Source organism: Xylocopa sonorina, chromosome 17, assembly GCF_050948175.1.
Source record: "Xylocopa sonorina isolate GNS202 chromosome 17, iyXylSono1_principal, whole genome shotgun sequence".
Classification (NCBI taxonomy): domain Eukaryota; kingdom Metazoa; phylum Arthropoda; class Insecta; order Hymenoptera; family Apidae; genus Xylocopa; species Xylocopa sonorina.
In genome coordinates, this window is record NC_135209.1 from 2952955 (window position 1) to 2970166 (window position 17212).

General features: G+C 48.1%; 1 protein-coding gene across 4 annotated transcripts in view; it reads left to right on the forward strand.

The window, feature by feature from the left end:
• The window catches only part of Ush (Zinc finger protein ush), a 179183-nt gene that overhangs the window by 112397 nt on the left and 49574 nt on the right, over nucleotides 1-17212 (forward strand). For 2 of the 4 annotated variants that reach the window (XM_076907978.1, XM_076907979.1), the window contains exon 1: nucleotides 7026-7112. The exons of the other annotated variants lie outside the window; for them this stretch is intronic. In XM_076907978.1, the coding sequence (XP_076764093.1) occupies nucleotides 7043-7112 (70 nt within the window). In that variant the 5' untranslated portion in view covers nucleotides 7026-7042. Of the gene's footprint in view, nucleotides 1-7025; nucleotides 7113-17212 lie in introns of those variants that run through there. 4 annotated transcript variants of the gene reach the window in all.

The following is a 17212-nucleotide window of genomic DNA, read 5'->3' on the forward strand; positions in this document are numbered from 1 at the left end:
ATTCGACACGTCTAATGAGACTTCCAGAGGGATGACGTTCGAAGAGTGATCTTCGCAGGAAAAGTAATTCCCTCGAATTATCCACACTTTGACGAGCCGGTGGCCGTGGCTGCGGCACGAGCGAGGGGTCCACGGTATCCCTGTCCATCTCCACGGACAGATGAGTGCAGCAGCCAGAGATAAAAGGATACGAGAGAGATCGCGGGGCGAGGGGCAAAGAGAGGCGCCTATATCTCGCGTCGTCTAGACTCGAGAAGCCGTTCCTGGATTTCCTCCCCCGGGACCCTCGGTTCGTGGGCCTACGGAGGAACCAGGGGAGGAACAAGGGAGAATGTTGCGAGACAGTGAGACCACTGTTGGGATCTGTTTCTTCCCCTCCCTACGTCGCCTCGAGGATCTTAACGAATAAGATAACACCAGGCGCCAGGGAGTTCTCCTCTTATTTCACCACGGTTTCTCTCTCTCTGCGAGCACGGGACGGGCCCAACGGTCACCGACACCGCGTCGATGATCCATCCTGGCCTGTCCAGACGTCTTCCCAGCCCCGATTACGCGGAATCTCTTGTCCCTTCGTCGGTTTTTCACGCGTTCCCGCTGAACCGTCCTGTGTGCGTTTAAACACACGCTAGTCCTGAATCGCGAGCATTATCCGAGCCGGCTCGATCTTCGTCACGCGTTAAAGTGCCATTGACGACTGTCGCTGCCTTCCAGCGTTACCAACGACCGCGTATACGTCGTTTGTCTCGCGGTCTACCATCCAAGGCCGAATTCCACCGTTTAATTAGCGCGCGTTGTTCGTTACGCGCTGCGTGGAAAACGATCGGTTGGACAAATCAGGGCGTAGCTTAGGCTCGAGACACTTTCGACTTTGACGCGTACGCGCGTGTACTGGGTATGCGTTGGTATAGTCTCGAGCGGGTTTTTAGAAAGAGACGTCGTTGGTGGTGGAACTCGCAGAAGATGGATCTCGTTTCGTCAAGCAAATATCATAATTCGACGGCTCGAGTCTTGTCGCTTTTTTTTTGCAATATCGATGAATGGTTCGATTGAGTGCTCTGAAATCTCGAGAGGCGAACCTATATCGCATCGCAACTATGTGTCGCTGCTTAATTCGCGAACCATTGCTCATCGTCGCGACGATTCTCCGCCCCCCCAAAGTATCCTCGTGCCGCGGCGTCCCCGTCGTGGAATCGCGCGAAACATTTAAAAAGCCGATTAACTGGTAGTCGAAACTGACCGCAACAGTCGACGTCGTCGTAAATCATTCGCAGCGGGCGTTAATTAAAAAAGGAGCAGCTCGTAAAGGGAGGAGGTGCAGAGCGGTTGCGCGGGAAGGTTCGACTGGTTCCTGGCTCTCGAACACGGCCTGGGCCCCGCGTATAATTTATTGGCAGGTAATTAGCGATCGTGCGAATGATAATTGTCCGCAATTTCGCAATCCTCGCGAACGTTGCCCGGGTTCAGCGCCGCGCCGTCGCGTTGCGCAACGCGTGTCGATCCGGCGTGAAAATCCGAGGTGATAAATGCCCGACGCGAGGCGGAAAAGCGCGGCCTACGGGGGCGGCGAGAGAGGGAAAGACACGGTCATTAGCGCTGTTCGAAGGGACAAATGGATGCATAATTAAACGGCACTGTCAATCAGCCCGCGAAGTGGTTACTGTCCCGGATTATTCGATCGGATTTTCATGTACTCTCTGCCTACTCCATCCAGTGGAGAACGAATACTTTGCTCGAACAAAAGAGTATTAACCAGTTGACTGTGGAGTTTAGTTTGAAAGGATCAGCACAGGGTGCGGAATTAAGAGCAAGCAACGACGTGTACACGCGTCGAACGCAGGGCAAACGGTTACTATTATACGTTTTACGAGAAACGAGGAAGGATTACGTTCTTATTCGTCGCAAAGACTAACAATTCGTTTCTGAATACGTTATTCTTGCTAAAAGCTTGAGAATTGTCAAGAAATAATAAAATACATGAATAAGAGAAATTGAAGATAGCAAGAATAAACAAGAAAGATAAGAAAATAGTTTACGAATTTTCAAGCTATGTATATAAAGGGAACATATCGTCAAATAATATTCTTATTACATTTTATTGAGATTTCGAGTTTTTGTAGTGATTGGTAATTTTTTATTTTACACGACGAGTATACACGTCGAACGCGCTTAACTGGTTAATAAATTTGACTTTTTCATCGAAGAATTACCTTACGATAATCATCCTACTTTCATCTCTGAGTGGACCAAATCTTCGTCAGAATTTCCCACAAGTATCCACTTTAATTTTCATAAAATTAAAACTCTGATTTACCTCTATCGTCTGAGACACAGCTCCGCCATTTTGGTAGCCTCGTTTTACGAAATAACGCGTAGAAACTCTTTAATTTAAACATCCCTTGACATCGTTGTACTTCTAGTAACACTAGCAAATCTGCTGAAATGTCGACGATAGCGAAAAAATCGTGAGAAACGAGAAAGAAGGAGGGAACAAAAGAGGGGAACGCGTCCTCGCGGTTTGAAGGAGGGTCCGCAAACGGAAGTGCGGGACAACGGCACAGTAAAATCTAATCGCTGGTACCGAAACGAGGCAGCTCGTGAACGTACCTCGAATCCGCGGAGACAAAGAGTACGGTTATTAGATAGAACCGGTACCTTACGTGCCTTACGATCGTCCTTATCGTTATCGCCATTAGTCACGGAGTTGGTTGCGAGCCGTGTTATGAGTATCGCGAGCCCCGGCTGTTATCGTTGTCCTGTTATCGGGCCGCGCTATCGGCGAAGTTCAAGCCTCGCTTGGCCAGTGACAGGGGAGGTGTTCCGGTGCCCGCGAGTCTGCCAATCACGCGATATATTACACCTTCCAGACGGCGGACGCGCGCGATTCCTTTGCCACGATCGAGATTCCACGCGCGCGATTCTTCTGCCACGATCGAGATTCCACGCGCGCGACTCGCGCGAGTTCGTTGATACCGTCGAAGATTACCACGTAATCGTCTCTCGATTGTGCGACGATTTAGCTCTGAAGAAAAGTGTTCGCGAAGGATTAAAAAGGTGCGAACGAAAGGGTGATTCCAAAGTATGGGGTGAAAGAGTTAGGTTGGTAGAGTTGGAATAATTTAAGGGTGAGTTTCGGAGGGTTAAAGTGGATTCGATGAAAGTGAGATATTACTTTAGTTGATAATTAGAAGTAAGGATGGTATAGAGGTTCGTAATCTCGTTGGCAAGATTATTTACCCTTGGCTGGCAGAAATTCTTGGTAACCCTAAAACGTAAATCTTCGTAGATCTAAAGACCTCCAAGGTCCCTCGCGCCACAAAAGAATCACTATATGCGCGATATCCTCTGGGCGCGGGCAAATCCCTTCATAAATAGGGCCCTCCCAGCGAGAGGCGTAATCCCGTGGCGGCGTGGCGCTCTGAAAACAGACGTCGATTCACACCCCTTCCCAGAAGGCGTCGTCCCAGGCCGAAATCAAGTCTCTCTGTGGACGCGAAAGGGAAAAGCGGAATGTTTGTCAGGCATTATCGCGGCCCGGCAGAGGAGAACGCGCGGTACCACCGTGTAGAGCGAAAGAGAGACGAGGAGAGGAAGCCATCCGTGGTGCTGGGGACGGAAGCGGCCAAGAGGCGAGAGATAGAGAGGGAGGAGAGCGAGAAAGGGAGGAGAGTGATAACAGGTAGCCATTGCCATGGGTCTCGGTGCTGCTTGGAAACCAGTGATAGCGCTTCCCCGCAACGGCGAGCATCTAGCTTCGGCTCTTGCGGTTTCGTCTTAACCGAACCTTTAAAACGGCTCTGCCGGAGGCAGCTTTTCGACGACGCGAGTCTGTCGCGGCGCGTTAAACCGCGAGCGGGCCAACCCCGTGGAGAACGGACAGTGGGATCGTTCGAGGCCGCGGATTTCTGGGGACTTGAGGCTGTCCAGTTGGAGTATAATTCAACTGCAGCTAGCCAGGACACTTTAGAGGGTGGTCCAGTAAAAGAGCAAACGGAAGAATTAATTTTAGAGTGATCAGACGTGTTTTAAAAGGTTTCGATCGATCGATCGAGGGAATATAAAATTGTGTGAGATGTTGCTGTATGGAAAGAATGGTTTAGTCTTCTATTGTGGTAAGAAGGTTCCCCAGTAACAAGTATAAAGGGTTGTAGCTTTAGGATTTTCTGTACTTGTTCGACGCTCTTTCTGATTCTTCCTCGCGAATGTACCTCATTTTTGCGAAGGTGTTTCATGTAGATCTTTGTTAAAACGATGCAAGAAGGTATTTCTAATTCAACGCTTCCTCTCTAAGATTCTTTCACGATCGATTCTGCCAAGAGCTTCCTCGCAAACGTGCCTCATTTTTGCGAAGGTATTCCACATGGACCTTTTTCAAAACGACGCAAGAAAGCATTTCTAAGTCAACGCTTCCTCTCCAAGATTTCCAATCTTTCACGATCAACTCTGTCAAGAGCTATTTTCGCACCCCCATAGCAGGACAAAGGTCACGATCAACTCTGCCAAGAGCTTCCTCTCCAAGATTCTTTCAACTGTGCCAAGAGCTTCCTCGCAAACATGCTCTATTTTTGCGAAGGTGTTCCACATAGATCTTTGTCAAATCGATACAAGAAAGCATTTCTAATTTAACTCTTCCTCTTTGAGATTCCTTCACGATCAACTCTGCCCAGATCGTTCTTCGCACCCCCACAGCAAGGCTCGCAACTTCTCCACCCATTTCACAAATCCTCCGCGTCGTTCGATCGTCAAAGCTAGCCGTTATCCGGCTCGTCCGCATTCAATTATCCTTATCGCGGTCCAGGTGTCAGACGTTATCAGGGCGTTTCGGTGGTCGTGACGAAAATTCCTGGGGTCGATCGTGCGCGCCTCCTAATTGTCGGTGGCTCGAGTCGCGCGCAATTAGCCGCCGGTTTTCCGGTGAAATCGGCGCCACCGTCCACGTCGAGCGACACGACACGCGTTCCGCGTGTGCGCGATCGATAAGATGCCGATCGCGGCGGCTTTATCTGGGCAACGTGCGACCGATAAGAGTTTCCGGCCCCCGTAGCTGTCGGAGCGAGCGCGGCGAGGCCGCGATACGCGGATTATCCGCGCGGCTCGTTTATTCCCCGTGCTTCCCTCGCAGCCTCCAACCACGACAATCGGCCTATACCTCCTCTCCCTCTCTCTCTCCCTCTCTCTCTCTCTGTCTCACTTTACGCTGTACGTTCTGAAATAGTGCCCGTTGTTGCACACGGATTCTCTGCGACATCGAGATTTCGCGCAGGCTGATGATGATACTCGGTGCGGATTAATTATAGAATTGTCCCGCGATTGATTCGTAACAGCGACGGAGCGAGTGGCCAACGAGATTCCATTCAGTCGTGTTTTTCGTGTCGCAGATTGCGGAAGATCGCTTGGAGGTGTCAGTAAATGTATCTAGTTAGATTCTGTTAGAAAATGGGTTTTTATGAATAATCAAGTAACGTTCTTTTATTTTTACGCACTGGATGTGACCTTTTCCTAACTTCTTTGTAGGGAACTGAAGTTAAAACGTATAGGAACGTATATCTGTGAAGAAATGCCATCTCTTCTTGCACGAGGACAAGAGATTAATTTTTGCATTTGGTCTCCAGCGATTCAGTTTTCTGTAATTGTTCGTTTATTTCTACGCACTGGATGTGACCTTTTCCTAACTTCTCTGTACTGAGAACTGAATTGAAGTTAAAACATATAGAAACGTATGTCTGTAAAGAAATGCCATCTTGTATTTGGTTTCCAATGAAAACCAAAAGATTGTTTTATAGAATCGATCGTATAGAGAGATTGCAAAGTGCGTCGTTGGATTAGTCGCACGTTTACGTATTTATAGATAGAGGGATCGAAACGTGGTCCTCAGACGTGGGATTTAAGTATTTTCGTTGATTAAAGCTCGAATGATTTAGCGCAGCTGGTTTTAGGTAGCGATTATCGTGGATAACCGCGTCGTCTGGATGGAGATCGATATAACGATCGAGAACAGTGAAAGATCTCTTTGAAGATACAGTGATTAATTGAGCAAAGCGTGCGATGATCGATCGTGCTCTGAAAAAGAACACTGGTGAAACCTCTCCACTGTCAACGCGAACGATACGAACAATCCTTAATGAACCACGTGTTCAAATCTCCAGAAACTGATAGAAACATCGAACAATTATACAAAAATGAATTAAACCTCGCGTAAACAATATCACAGCGTGCAACGATCAGAAGATACCAAACGTGATACCCAATTCACGCGTAACATCGCACGATTTACAAGGAACTTCAACGTCTGCTGTCGAACGATTATACGAAAATGAATTGAAACTCGCATAAATAATATCACAACGTGCAACGATCAGAAGATACCAAACGTGATACCCAATTCACGCGTAACATCGCACGATTTACAAGGAACTTCAACGTCTGCTGTCGAACGATTATACGAAAATGAATTGAAATTCGCATAAATAATATCACAACGTGCAACGATCAGAAGATACCAAGAGTGATACCCAATTCACGCGTAGCATCGCACGATTTACAAGGAACGTCACCGTCTGCTGCAAACTACACGTCCCACCGTGACGTTGTTCGAACTCGAACGAAACCGCGCGAGTATTTTATCCCAGAATCGCGGCTCGAATACGCGGATAGACACGTAAAGGATGATTTAGGGCGATCGAACGATCGACGCTCGCGGTGCAATCGATGCGCGATAGGGCGGCTGGCGATCGCGATCGCCGCGATACCGCGTTGACAAGCCTCGTGGCGATAACGCGCGGCTGTATCTCGCGCCGATCGGATCTGATCGGGTGTTCGATCGGGCCACCTTGAAAATCGGGAGAGCGTGTCGACACGGTTGCGCCAGGTTGAGTCACCGAAATCGCGTGTGCGCCCCGGGACGCGCACGAAAAATTGAATGGGACACAGTGCGTGACCGACAGCCGACGAAAACAGAATGCCACGCGCGTGAAACCAGCGTCGTTCGCGGTACCAGACGACGTCTACGAGAGTGCTCGACGATGTGAACAGCGAGAGACGCGAGATGAGCATACTGCTGTGGAGGCAACGCAGGGCCAGCCAGCTGAGGGCGGAAGCAACCCTTCCTCTCACGAGTAAGTAAAATCGTTCTCGAGGAGAACGAGACGCTTCGAGTTGAGTCTCTCTGTTTGGCGTATTATCTGCATTGTTGCGTTCGACAATTGTAAACAGAGATAAAAATTGGTCTGTTTGCACTGGTAACCCAGCGGAACTCCGAGGTAAACGAGATTAGGAGCGATGATTCATTGTGCAATCTAATTTCACGATCTATTATCCAGTGGCGAATTTAATCGCACCGAGTACCAGCAATGGAAGTCGCGTGTTTGTGGTATACGAGAAGCTGTGATATTCGTGGACGCGGGCTATTGTCCAGCATGATCTCAGAGTCGAGGTTCTGCAGCGGCAGACAGGAAGTCGGTCGAAATTATTCGAGACAGCAGGGTGCTGGCGGCGGATATTTTTGCGACACGGTGTATGCTAAACGCACACCCATGGAACACGGTGTTCCGAGTCGTACGTTCGCTGATTATCGCTCTATCTTCCTAACAACGTTATCTCGTGTACACTTCGAAATTTCCCACTCAATTATGTTTCTATTCACCGCTGTAGAACGCAATACCTCGAATTCGTCGAGTGATCGCAGTTACTCCAGACGGAGTGCTGCTTAACAATATTTAAACCGCCTGAACTTGTGCCAGAGCAAGAAGAAGAAGAAGAAACTTGTCCTACGAGTAAGAAACAAATTTTGTTTCAGTTATCTAAACGAAGGTACCCCTTCGAGGATAATAGAATCGAGTCTCGACCTTCATTTTAGAGAACGAGTGAGAGTTTTATAAGTTAGTACAACGATATTTACGTAGCTGTGTTGTTGATCGTTATCGTTACTGCACGCGTGCCTCGCGAATTTCCAAAATCGTTTCTGCCTCGATCAAAACCTCCAACAAACTTTTGCCATCTCTTCCTTTTACTCTACCTCTTAGAATCATCCCTTAAACTCATCCACCTTCGCATCGAACTCAACAAAGTTCTCTCACGAACAATTGCAAATCCATCTAAATCCATGCAACTTTTATTTCTCAATATCAATATCGTTCAATTTTAACAAGAAAAAATTTGCAAAATTAATCACTTTATCTTAGCATCGCATCAGTTTCATATGAAGGGTAAAACGAAGTTGAGAAAATTAGAAACGGACGGGGTTGAGGTTTCTTTCGATGACAGAGGAACACCCTGTATACAGTTTCGACGGTACCGATCGATCTTTGCGCGATTTCCCGCGCAGTCGATTCGGCGGGGGTGATCTCCTCGCAGCAGGCGTGCAGAGAGAGAGAGAGAGAGAGAGAGAGAGAGAGAGAGGGAGAGAAAAAGAAGGGGTTTCGTCGAACGTTGCCGGTCGCGGCCTCGGAGCGTTAATGGGAGGAGTTCATTAAGATCGCGCGATTACCGGCTTATCGTGGCTAAGCGAGGCTCGTTACTTTGCCTCGTGACGTCACTTCCTCCCTGTGTCGTCGGTATCGTCGCCAGTACGCCTCTCTTTCCGTCCGCGCTCGCAGCTTTCTGTCCGCCACTTTTTGTTCCCCCAATTCGCTGTTGACCACCGTTTGCTTCTGTTCGTTCGACGACCAACGCTTTTCTCCTTCGTTTCTACCCCTCGTGTTCGACGACCAACGCTTTTCTCGTTCGTTTCTACCCCTCGTGTTCGATTTCGAAGCGATCGCGTGGCGTAGCTAGTTGGATTCGCTCGTGATGCAAGTCTCTGCGAGAAGTCGTCGATGAAAAAATGCATCGCGCTCGCAGCTTTCTGTCCACAATTTTTGGTCCCTTAATTCTTTATTGGCCACCGTTTCCTTCTGTTCGTTCGACGACCAACGCTTTTCTCGTTCGTTTACTACCCCTCGTCTTCGATTTCGAAGCGATCTTGCAGCGTTGTTCGCTGGATTCGCTCGTGATGCAAGTTTCTGCGAGAAGTTGTCGATGAAAAAATGCATCGCAGCTTTCCGTCCTCCACTTTTTGTTCCTCAAATTCGTTGTTGGTCACCGTTTCCTTCTGTTCGTTAGACGACCAACGCTTTTCTCGTTCGTTTACTACCCCTCGTCTTCGATTTCGAAGCGATCTTGCAGCGTTGTTCGCTGGATTCGCTCGTGATGCAAGTTTCTGCGAGAAGTTGTCGATAGAAAAATACGTGATGGATTTAGAAAATACCCTATGAACGTGGTTTGATTTGTAGTTTCTTCGTTTGGATTGACTGAGTACGTTTGAAATGGAACTTAGCAGGATTTCTCGACTTAATCAATTAATATTCCCCCTAAATAGAGGATCGAGTACTAATTTTACATCGAGTAGGTATGTGATGCGATTAGCGACGGCAAAAATCGAGTCGCAACGAGTCGTACGGGGAAGATAGAATCGCGAAAAGTGGTTAAGACGAAATTACAGGGTGCACCGTGGCCGATTCAATAAAATCGGAAACAAAAACGAGGAGTGTAAATTGCAATTTTGTTGAACACTTTAATTGAATGCGCGTATGTGGTAATTTGTGCCGTTTACTTTGTTTGCGGTTCCGAATGAATCTGCTGCATCTTCCGACCGCGGCGAACCGTGTAATTTCGTATTTAAGATGGAGGTGCTGGAAATTTGATAAATCTGTTGTCTCGGGGCCTCGAGGAGGAAGAGATGTGAAAAAAACGATTATTACTTCCACGTAATGTTCATTAGACGTTTAAAAGTTTGTTTCTCTCGAGTAGTTCCTTGCGAGTAGCTTGCAAAATTTCATTTACTCGCGAATTTAATTTCGTTCAATGGATATTAAAAACTAAATCAAATTAATTGCGATTACAGTTTAAACGATCGAGTTGCGTGTCATCGAACAAATTCTGGCCACCTCGATACTTTTTAAAGATTATTGCCTCGTCTCGAACGTTTATGCTAATCAGACAAACAAATTGGAGGAAAAGTTTTTCTGGCTGGTCAAATATTCGTTCAGTCTGCATCCATTTGCGTTTCTGCTCGTCTCTCGCGGCTGAGGAAAGTCCCAGAAATCCAAGATAATATCAACCGGCTGGCTGAGCGATCGTCCATCCTTCGAACAGCTTTTCTTCTCAAAATACATCCAAGGTGATCGAAAACGGGCACTCGAGCGTCCCGCGAGGATGCAGAACGCGATTACGCGCGGATGTCAATGATAATCTTTCATCGTTTCAGCGATCGTCGGGCACATTTATCGTGGTGCGATCTCGAAATAACGATCGTTATTGTTGGGTCACGATAAGCTTGATAAATCGTCTAGACAATGATTAGTGGTAAGTGCTAGATCTCATCGATCTGGTCATTGATCGATATCGCGAATATATCATCGGTTATCTGCGCCTGGACTTTGTCCCATCTTCCGACGACCGTCCCTTGATCTCCGTTTATTTGGGAAACTTCACCGTTTCTAATCGCCGAGTACATTGTCCTATCTCGATCGATATCGTCGACGATCGTTACCGATCTCTAATCTTCAGCCTCGCGATAAACTAAATTCCATCTCTTCGATGGTAAATGAGGTAGGTCAATCAAGTTGATCGTGCTCGTTCGATCGCATAAACAACAAAATCTAAACGAAACGAAGTTCGAAAATAATTACTAAATCTTCTTAACCACGCATTCATCGTAAGAGAATTTCTGATAACCGTTCATCTCAGACGCGCAAATCAACCCTCTTAATTTCCACCCCTTTGGATACATCTTCGTTTCTCTCATCGACTCTCGCGCGTCGCAAAACCCAGTGGACACGATTTTCAATCGTGTTGTCCTTGAAATCTTCTTAATCTCGCATTCATCGTAAGAGAATTTCTGACAAACGTTCATCTCAGACGCGCAAATCAACCCTCTTAATTTCCACCCCTTTGGAAACATCTTCGTTTCTCTCGTCGACTCTCGCACGTCGCAAAACCCAGTGGACGCGATTTTCAACCGTGTTGTCCTCGCAAAAGTTTCCTCGTACGATCGAAAACGGTTCGGTTGCCGATCGGACGCGCGAAACGGAGCGGTGGTCGATCCTCGAGGAACGGACGCGAGCCAAGGCGATCGGTGTCGCGATTTCGAGGACAAGGGAAGGCCGAGGAGGAAAGAAAACGGGCGTGCGAGCCGAGCGGGACAGAGAGGATCGTGAGCAGTGGAGGATGAGGTGGCGTGGAGGGTTCCACGAAAGGCAAGAACGAAATAAACGATAAGAGGGACGCCGGGTTAACCAACAAGCAAATTAACACGTGGGAGGGTCCGATCGGCAAATGAGATAATTGTGCAACGAGGGGCCCCTCAGGGTTCTCCCTCGCCTCTGATCCCACCCCTCTTCCTCTCTCTTCCTCTCTCTCTCTTTCTCTCTGCCCTCGACCAGTCAGCCTGCACTCTCGTCGTATCGTTTCGACGTCGATTCATCGGCCCTCTTCGTTCATCAGCTCGCATGAGCCTCTCTCGCTAGCCACGAGGCGATCGGCAGAGGCGTGTTACCGATGGACGGAACCCATCGATGGATCGATCTATCGATCCCAGGTCTGGTTAACCCGGCGTGCCTCTCGCCCCAGTCTCTTTACCCGCTTCTCTCGTCCTTCGTCCATGTACGCACGTATGTACGCGCACCTCCTCGTCTCCCGTCGAGATTATAGGCGTGCATCTCGACAGCCACGGGCTTCTCCTTCTTCTAATACTTTGTGAGTTTATTTGCGATCCGGCTGTTTGTATCTTTATTTATGAAATCCTCCTGTTGGCGGTGGGCGCCCCTCGGCGCCCACCTTGTCTTGCTCCCCTCGCTTCTACGTAGGCGCTCGCTCGCTCCTTGTCCCGATCGCCACGAAATTAATTATGCCGCAGGAGCGACGGAGAGGGACGCTGGGTGTAACCATGTTCGTACCACGGGAGGATAATGAGCGATCAATCGCTGTCCGGGCGCACCGGTGCCCGCGTGAACTTTGTTCAAGCTCGAACCAGTGTTCGTCGTCGGCTGATCTTGTCGACGACGCCCGGTTTTTTTTTTTTTTTTTTTTTGCTTCCACCCCCGTTAGAGCGACGTTCGCGTTCGATGGGTCTGTTTTTGCCTGCGATCTCTGTCGTTCGAGCTTTCGCACGGATTTATGGGTTTGACGAAAGGATGATTGTATTATTAATTGATGAGAATTGATGTGTACTCGCGTGTAGAGTATTCAGTGTTTTTCAGTGGGGTGGAAGGGTGAATAGCGTTCCACCCCTTTCTCACTCATAAATCTTACTAAAAATTGATGAAACTCGATAGTAACGTTTTTTGATCCAAGTTTACACTTCCAATGGTACAACTACTCATCTAGATCACTTATCAACCCCCTGATGCTTCTAAGATCCATCACTCCTGCCTCGACTGTTACAAAAATAGCGTTTTCTTGGCGAAATCGAAACTGATGGCTACCCCGTTCGCGAGTACCACCTTTCAGAGCAACGGCAATTAAAACTAGGTCCGAAACGAGTCGAGGGTAGAAGGGGGGCGGTCGACGGGGGCGTAGGAGGTAGGTCGAAGAGGAGCCCCGATAAACCGGGCTGATAACGGTGGCACCAAACATTTGCCCGCGATAAGATCCCGTATCTCCTGAGAAAGCCCGGTTTTTATGCTCGTGCACGTTCCTCGTGTCCGTTTCTCCGCGAAAGCAGCCACCACCGCTCTGGAACGATAGCGAGGGCAGCGGGCGTCGAAGAGGGGAGGGATAAGAAGCGAGACGGAGACGGTTGACACGGTGAAAGACGAAAGAGGGAGGAGGACACGGTGGGACGAGCGAGAGAGCGCGTCTGGCATGGGCCCACGGTGTTGTTGTAGTACCGGCTTCAGATAGAGATAGCTATTTTTAATGGAAGTTCCTTGGAGTGCTCGAGCGTCGATAGCCGACCGACTATCTACCGGCTGATATTTTTAATATCGGAAACGGCCAGATGGGGTGGCGACGGAGGAGAGGGTCGGCTTGCTAGATAAGTTTCTCTCTCGGACGGCAGAGTCGCCGATAGCGCGGATCCATGGCCTCTGCTGCGGTTGTCTATCTCTTTTCCATCCATTTTTACCCTCGACCTCGCCCTTTCTCCGCGTTCCAACGCTTTCTCTTTCTCTCTCCTCGTCTCTCTTCCACTTTGGTTCTAGTAGATCGACAGCCTCCCCTGATTCTCTCTCTCTTTCTCGCGAGCGATCGTGATCTATCTTGGCGAAATGCGGATCGAGGCGGGATCGCGCTGACGAGAGCAGATCGAAGGGCGTGTCGCGGGGATTCGCGAAGAGACGGTGTGTTTGGGGCGAGTGATGGTTTATGGTGACGCAAAGTGATATCCTCTTTTTTCTTCTCTTTTTTTTTTAGAGCTGTACGACTAGCGTGTTTGAGAGCTCTGATTTTACGGCTGGGGCTAGAGATTTTGAAACTTTGTGATCGCGTATTGCCGGATAAGGCGAATCGACAGTTTGGGGGTTGTAAAAGTTTATGAGCGTAGAAAGTGACGTTCCTTGTGGGCTTGTGTTTGAAGAAACTTGGCTCGAAATTGGAACTTCGAGATTTTACAGTGGTGCTGTTCTTGGGAATTAGAGATTTTGTGATGCCAGGTGGAAAGTTTGCACAGTTACGAAGGTTCATTCGGCACGTAACTTCGCAAATTTTTAGAGATATTGTTTCAAATTTGAGCTTGCAGTTTTCAAATCTCGTGGCGAGGTTCGATAACGTTTCTACTGTGTGGACAGGCTTCGATTCGATCTAAAAATTGTTTAATTTACGAGCTGAAGAGGGAGCGTGTATTTTAACAGCATCGATTGAAAAATGTTACACATCGAACGGTTGTCGTTGGCTGTGCCAGAATCTCGTGAACCACTATCGGCGATCTAGAGCCAACAACAATTAGCCGGGGGGTCAGAGTTCGAAGCTTGGTGCTGGCCTGCCACGATGGGCGGGTTTGCATCGCATCGAGGGCGATCCGAGTAAACAAATCATAAAGACCGACGTATAAGGCCTCCTTCTGCGTGAACCTGTCCAGCGATTTTGATCTCGGCTCAGTCTGTGTGCGTGATCCGGCCCATTTAGCCAGAAACGATCCTCCGTGAAATAATATCGAACAGCCTCGCACGAAACTTTGTAACAGCGTCAGAAAAATTCATCCATCCCATCATCGATTATTCGACGATTCGAATGTCTGCAAAATTCCATGCTAGAAACTAATTTCACTTTCTGGTCCTTGACTTTTCATTTGTACAATCCATTTAAAATGCAACCACGGACATGAAACTTTGTAACGAGTCGAATGTCTACAAAATTCCATCCTAGAAACTAATTTCACTCTTTGGTTCTTGATTTTCACATTTGTACAATGCATTTCAAATGCAACCACAAACGTCATTCTTACGATAATTGTATTACGACACCATCAGAGCTTCCAAAATCTTATCTCGACTAATTTTTCATGATCACTTCGTTTATTTCATCCCCTAATCATTACCCAAGAATTTCTCCGTCCACCCCAATCGACGTTCACCCTTCGCGAGTCTCGCGAGGAACAACGCACCCCGAACCGCTCTGAATATTTTTCCATCGACCCCTCCCCTCGATCTTTCTTGGCGCATTCTTCAGCAACCTCGAACGCGCTTGCATTTACCGTCTATCCACGGTAAGAACGGTTCCGTCTCGTTTCGATCTCTCGCCCTCTCCGTCGCACTGCGGCCGCTTCCTCGGTCCAGCTCTTATCCTTCCGCGGGATGAGAACCCGAGATGCCCTCCTACAGATACAAATGGATACCTATGCCAACGGCGCAACCTGTTATTATACATTCCCCTATACAAACAACGTGTTAATCGGGGCCCGCGCGGCGCACATGCGAGGAGGGCCCCGCTCCCATCGCGGCCGCGCGCTCGGCTATCGGGGCTACGCGCCGTGGAAACCGATTTATCGATCGTTCCGCGTGCACTTCTTCTCCTTCGCAGAGGGCCCCGTATCGCGACGGTAAATTGGAATACACGCACACACACACATACACACACATCGAGCTACCTTCGGATTTCGACCGTTCCAGTAACGATTCCGACTGTTCCCGCGTTTCTCTCGAGGGCGGTAACTGCAGGCGAGTCTCTCTGCTGGCGGTTCGTTAAAATTTCGCGAGAATTTTCGAAGGATTTGGAGAATTTTAGAATTATTCAGAATCGTATCCTACGCGTGACAACGATTTTTGTGGTGGTCTACGACACTCGCCACTAGAAGGACTGCACCACTTACAGTTTCCACAGAGTACATAATGATCTATTCATTCTGGCGAGTCTCTCTGCTGGCGGTTCGTTAAAATCTCGCGAGAATTTTCGAAGGATTTGGAGAATTTTAGAATTCTTCAGAATCGTATCCTACGCGTGACAACGATTTTTGTGGTGATCTACGACACTCGCCACTATAAGGACAGCAGCACTTGCAGTTTCCACATAGTACATAATGATCTATTCATTCTGGTGAGTCTCTCTGCTGGCGGTTCGTTAAAATTTCGTGAGAATTTTAGAGGATTTGGAGAATTTTTCAATTCTTCAGAATCGTATCCTACGCCTGACAGCGATTTTTGTGGTGATCTACGACACTAGCCACTATAAGGACAGCAGCACTTACAGTTTCCACATAGTACATAATGATCTATTCATTCTGACGAGTCTCTCTCCTGGCGGTTCGTTAAAATCATGATGAGAATTTTAGAGGATTTGGAGAATTTTTAAATTCTTCAGAATCGTATCCTACGCGTGACAACGATTTTTGTGGCGGTCTTACGACACAATGACCTATCCATTCCAATATATATCAGTTCTGACTTGTTCCTAATATCCCATCGTCTAAGGCAGGGCCTGCTAAGTAACCGCACTGATGAGTCCACTAGCAGACGAAACGTTCTTCCCCTCTCTTTTCTTTCCTCTTCCATTTCTATAGCACACTGAAGCATCGTCGCTTCAATTTTCATCGTCGACGATCGACTCTTTATTAAATCGCTTGCTCCAAATTTTTAATGATCGATCGTGCAATCTACCAAGTTCGAGATCGACTTCGAAGCGCAACGGAAGGAACGTTCAAAGTGAGCCAACTAATCCAGCGCGAAGAAATGCAGGAGAGAACCATGAAAAGAGACAGAGATAGAGATAGAGTGAGAGTGAGAGAGAGAGAGAGAGAGAGAGAGAGAGAGAGAGAGAAGGAAGAAGCAGGCGGGGATACCAACGATATCTACGTTGCATCGTCGGTGCACGGGTCTTCGTGGTCCGGTCCCGATGCACCTGGTGCTCATCGTCTCGATCTCGATTCCGCCCCGGGGCTCTCACCCTCTCCCTCTCGCCCCTTCGAAAGTCCTCCTCGTTCCTCTGCCCAACCGATCTTCGAGATCGCCGGTGTGTACACCGCTACCCTCGCGAGGCAACCACGAAACGCCCTGAAAATCCACTGTGAACCGTTCGAGGATCGATTCGCAGCCGATAAACGGGCTGCACGCCGCCACGGAGCCCCGGTGCATTATGGAAAGCCTTCTCGACGCGAGCCCGCCTGCAGGCGATGCCAAGCGAAGACCCTCGGACGTTACGACACGTCGTTAGCCGCGGAAGAGGAGATCTCCCTTTGTACGCGACCATCCTCGCGGTTTCCTGTTTTACAACCGGGACCAGGCCTCGTCAAATTGAATTACCCGCCCCGCAGTCGTACGGGTTATCGAGACTTATCTGAGTGCAACCACAGGGTGGTTAAATAGGGGGTTGTTTTTTGTTCGTTGAAAGTAGAGACATCGTCGAGGGTTAATACGAATCCACAGGGATGATTAATTGATTTGTAACCTAGCAGTTAGTTGAAAGTTGTTATACTTATGTATATATGCATCTGTACTTTCTATTTCGTGCTGATTTCCGTGCGAGATCGTCCACCAAGGTTCATCGATGCGGATTCTTTTTTGTAAAAATCGAAACACGCACGTTTACTCACGCTATCTATTGTTATTACTCGATTAATGCAGCGAGGAAGGTTTTAATGTCGTTTATTAGATTTGGAATATTCATATTATTTCCCACTTTCCAAATGGAATTGAGGAAGTGTAGATGCGTATCGGTTCTTCCTTACAAACCAAAGTAATTACCAGTTGTACAATTTTCAACTATACTACAGAGTTCGTCGAAAAATTCGATACTCCGTTACTCATCG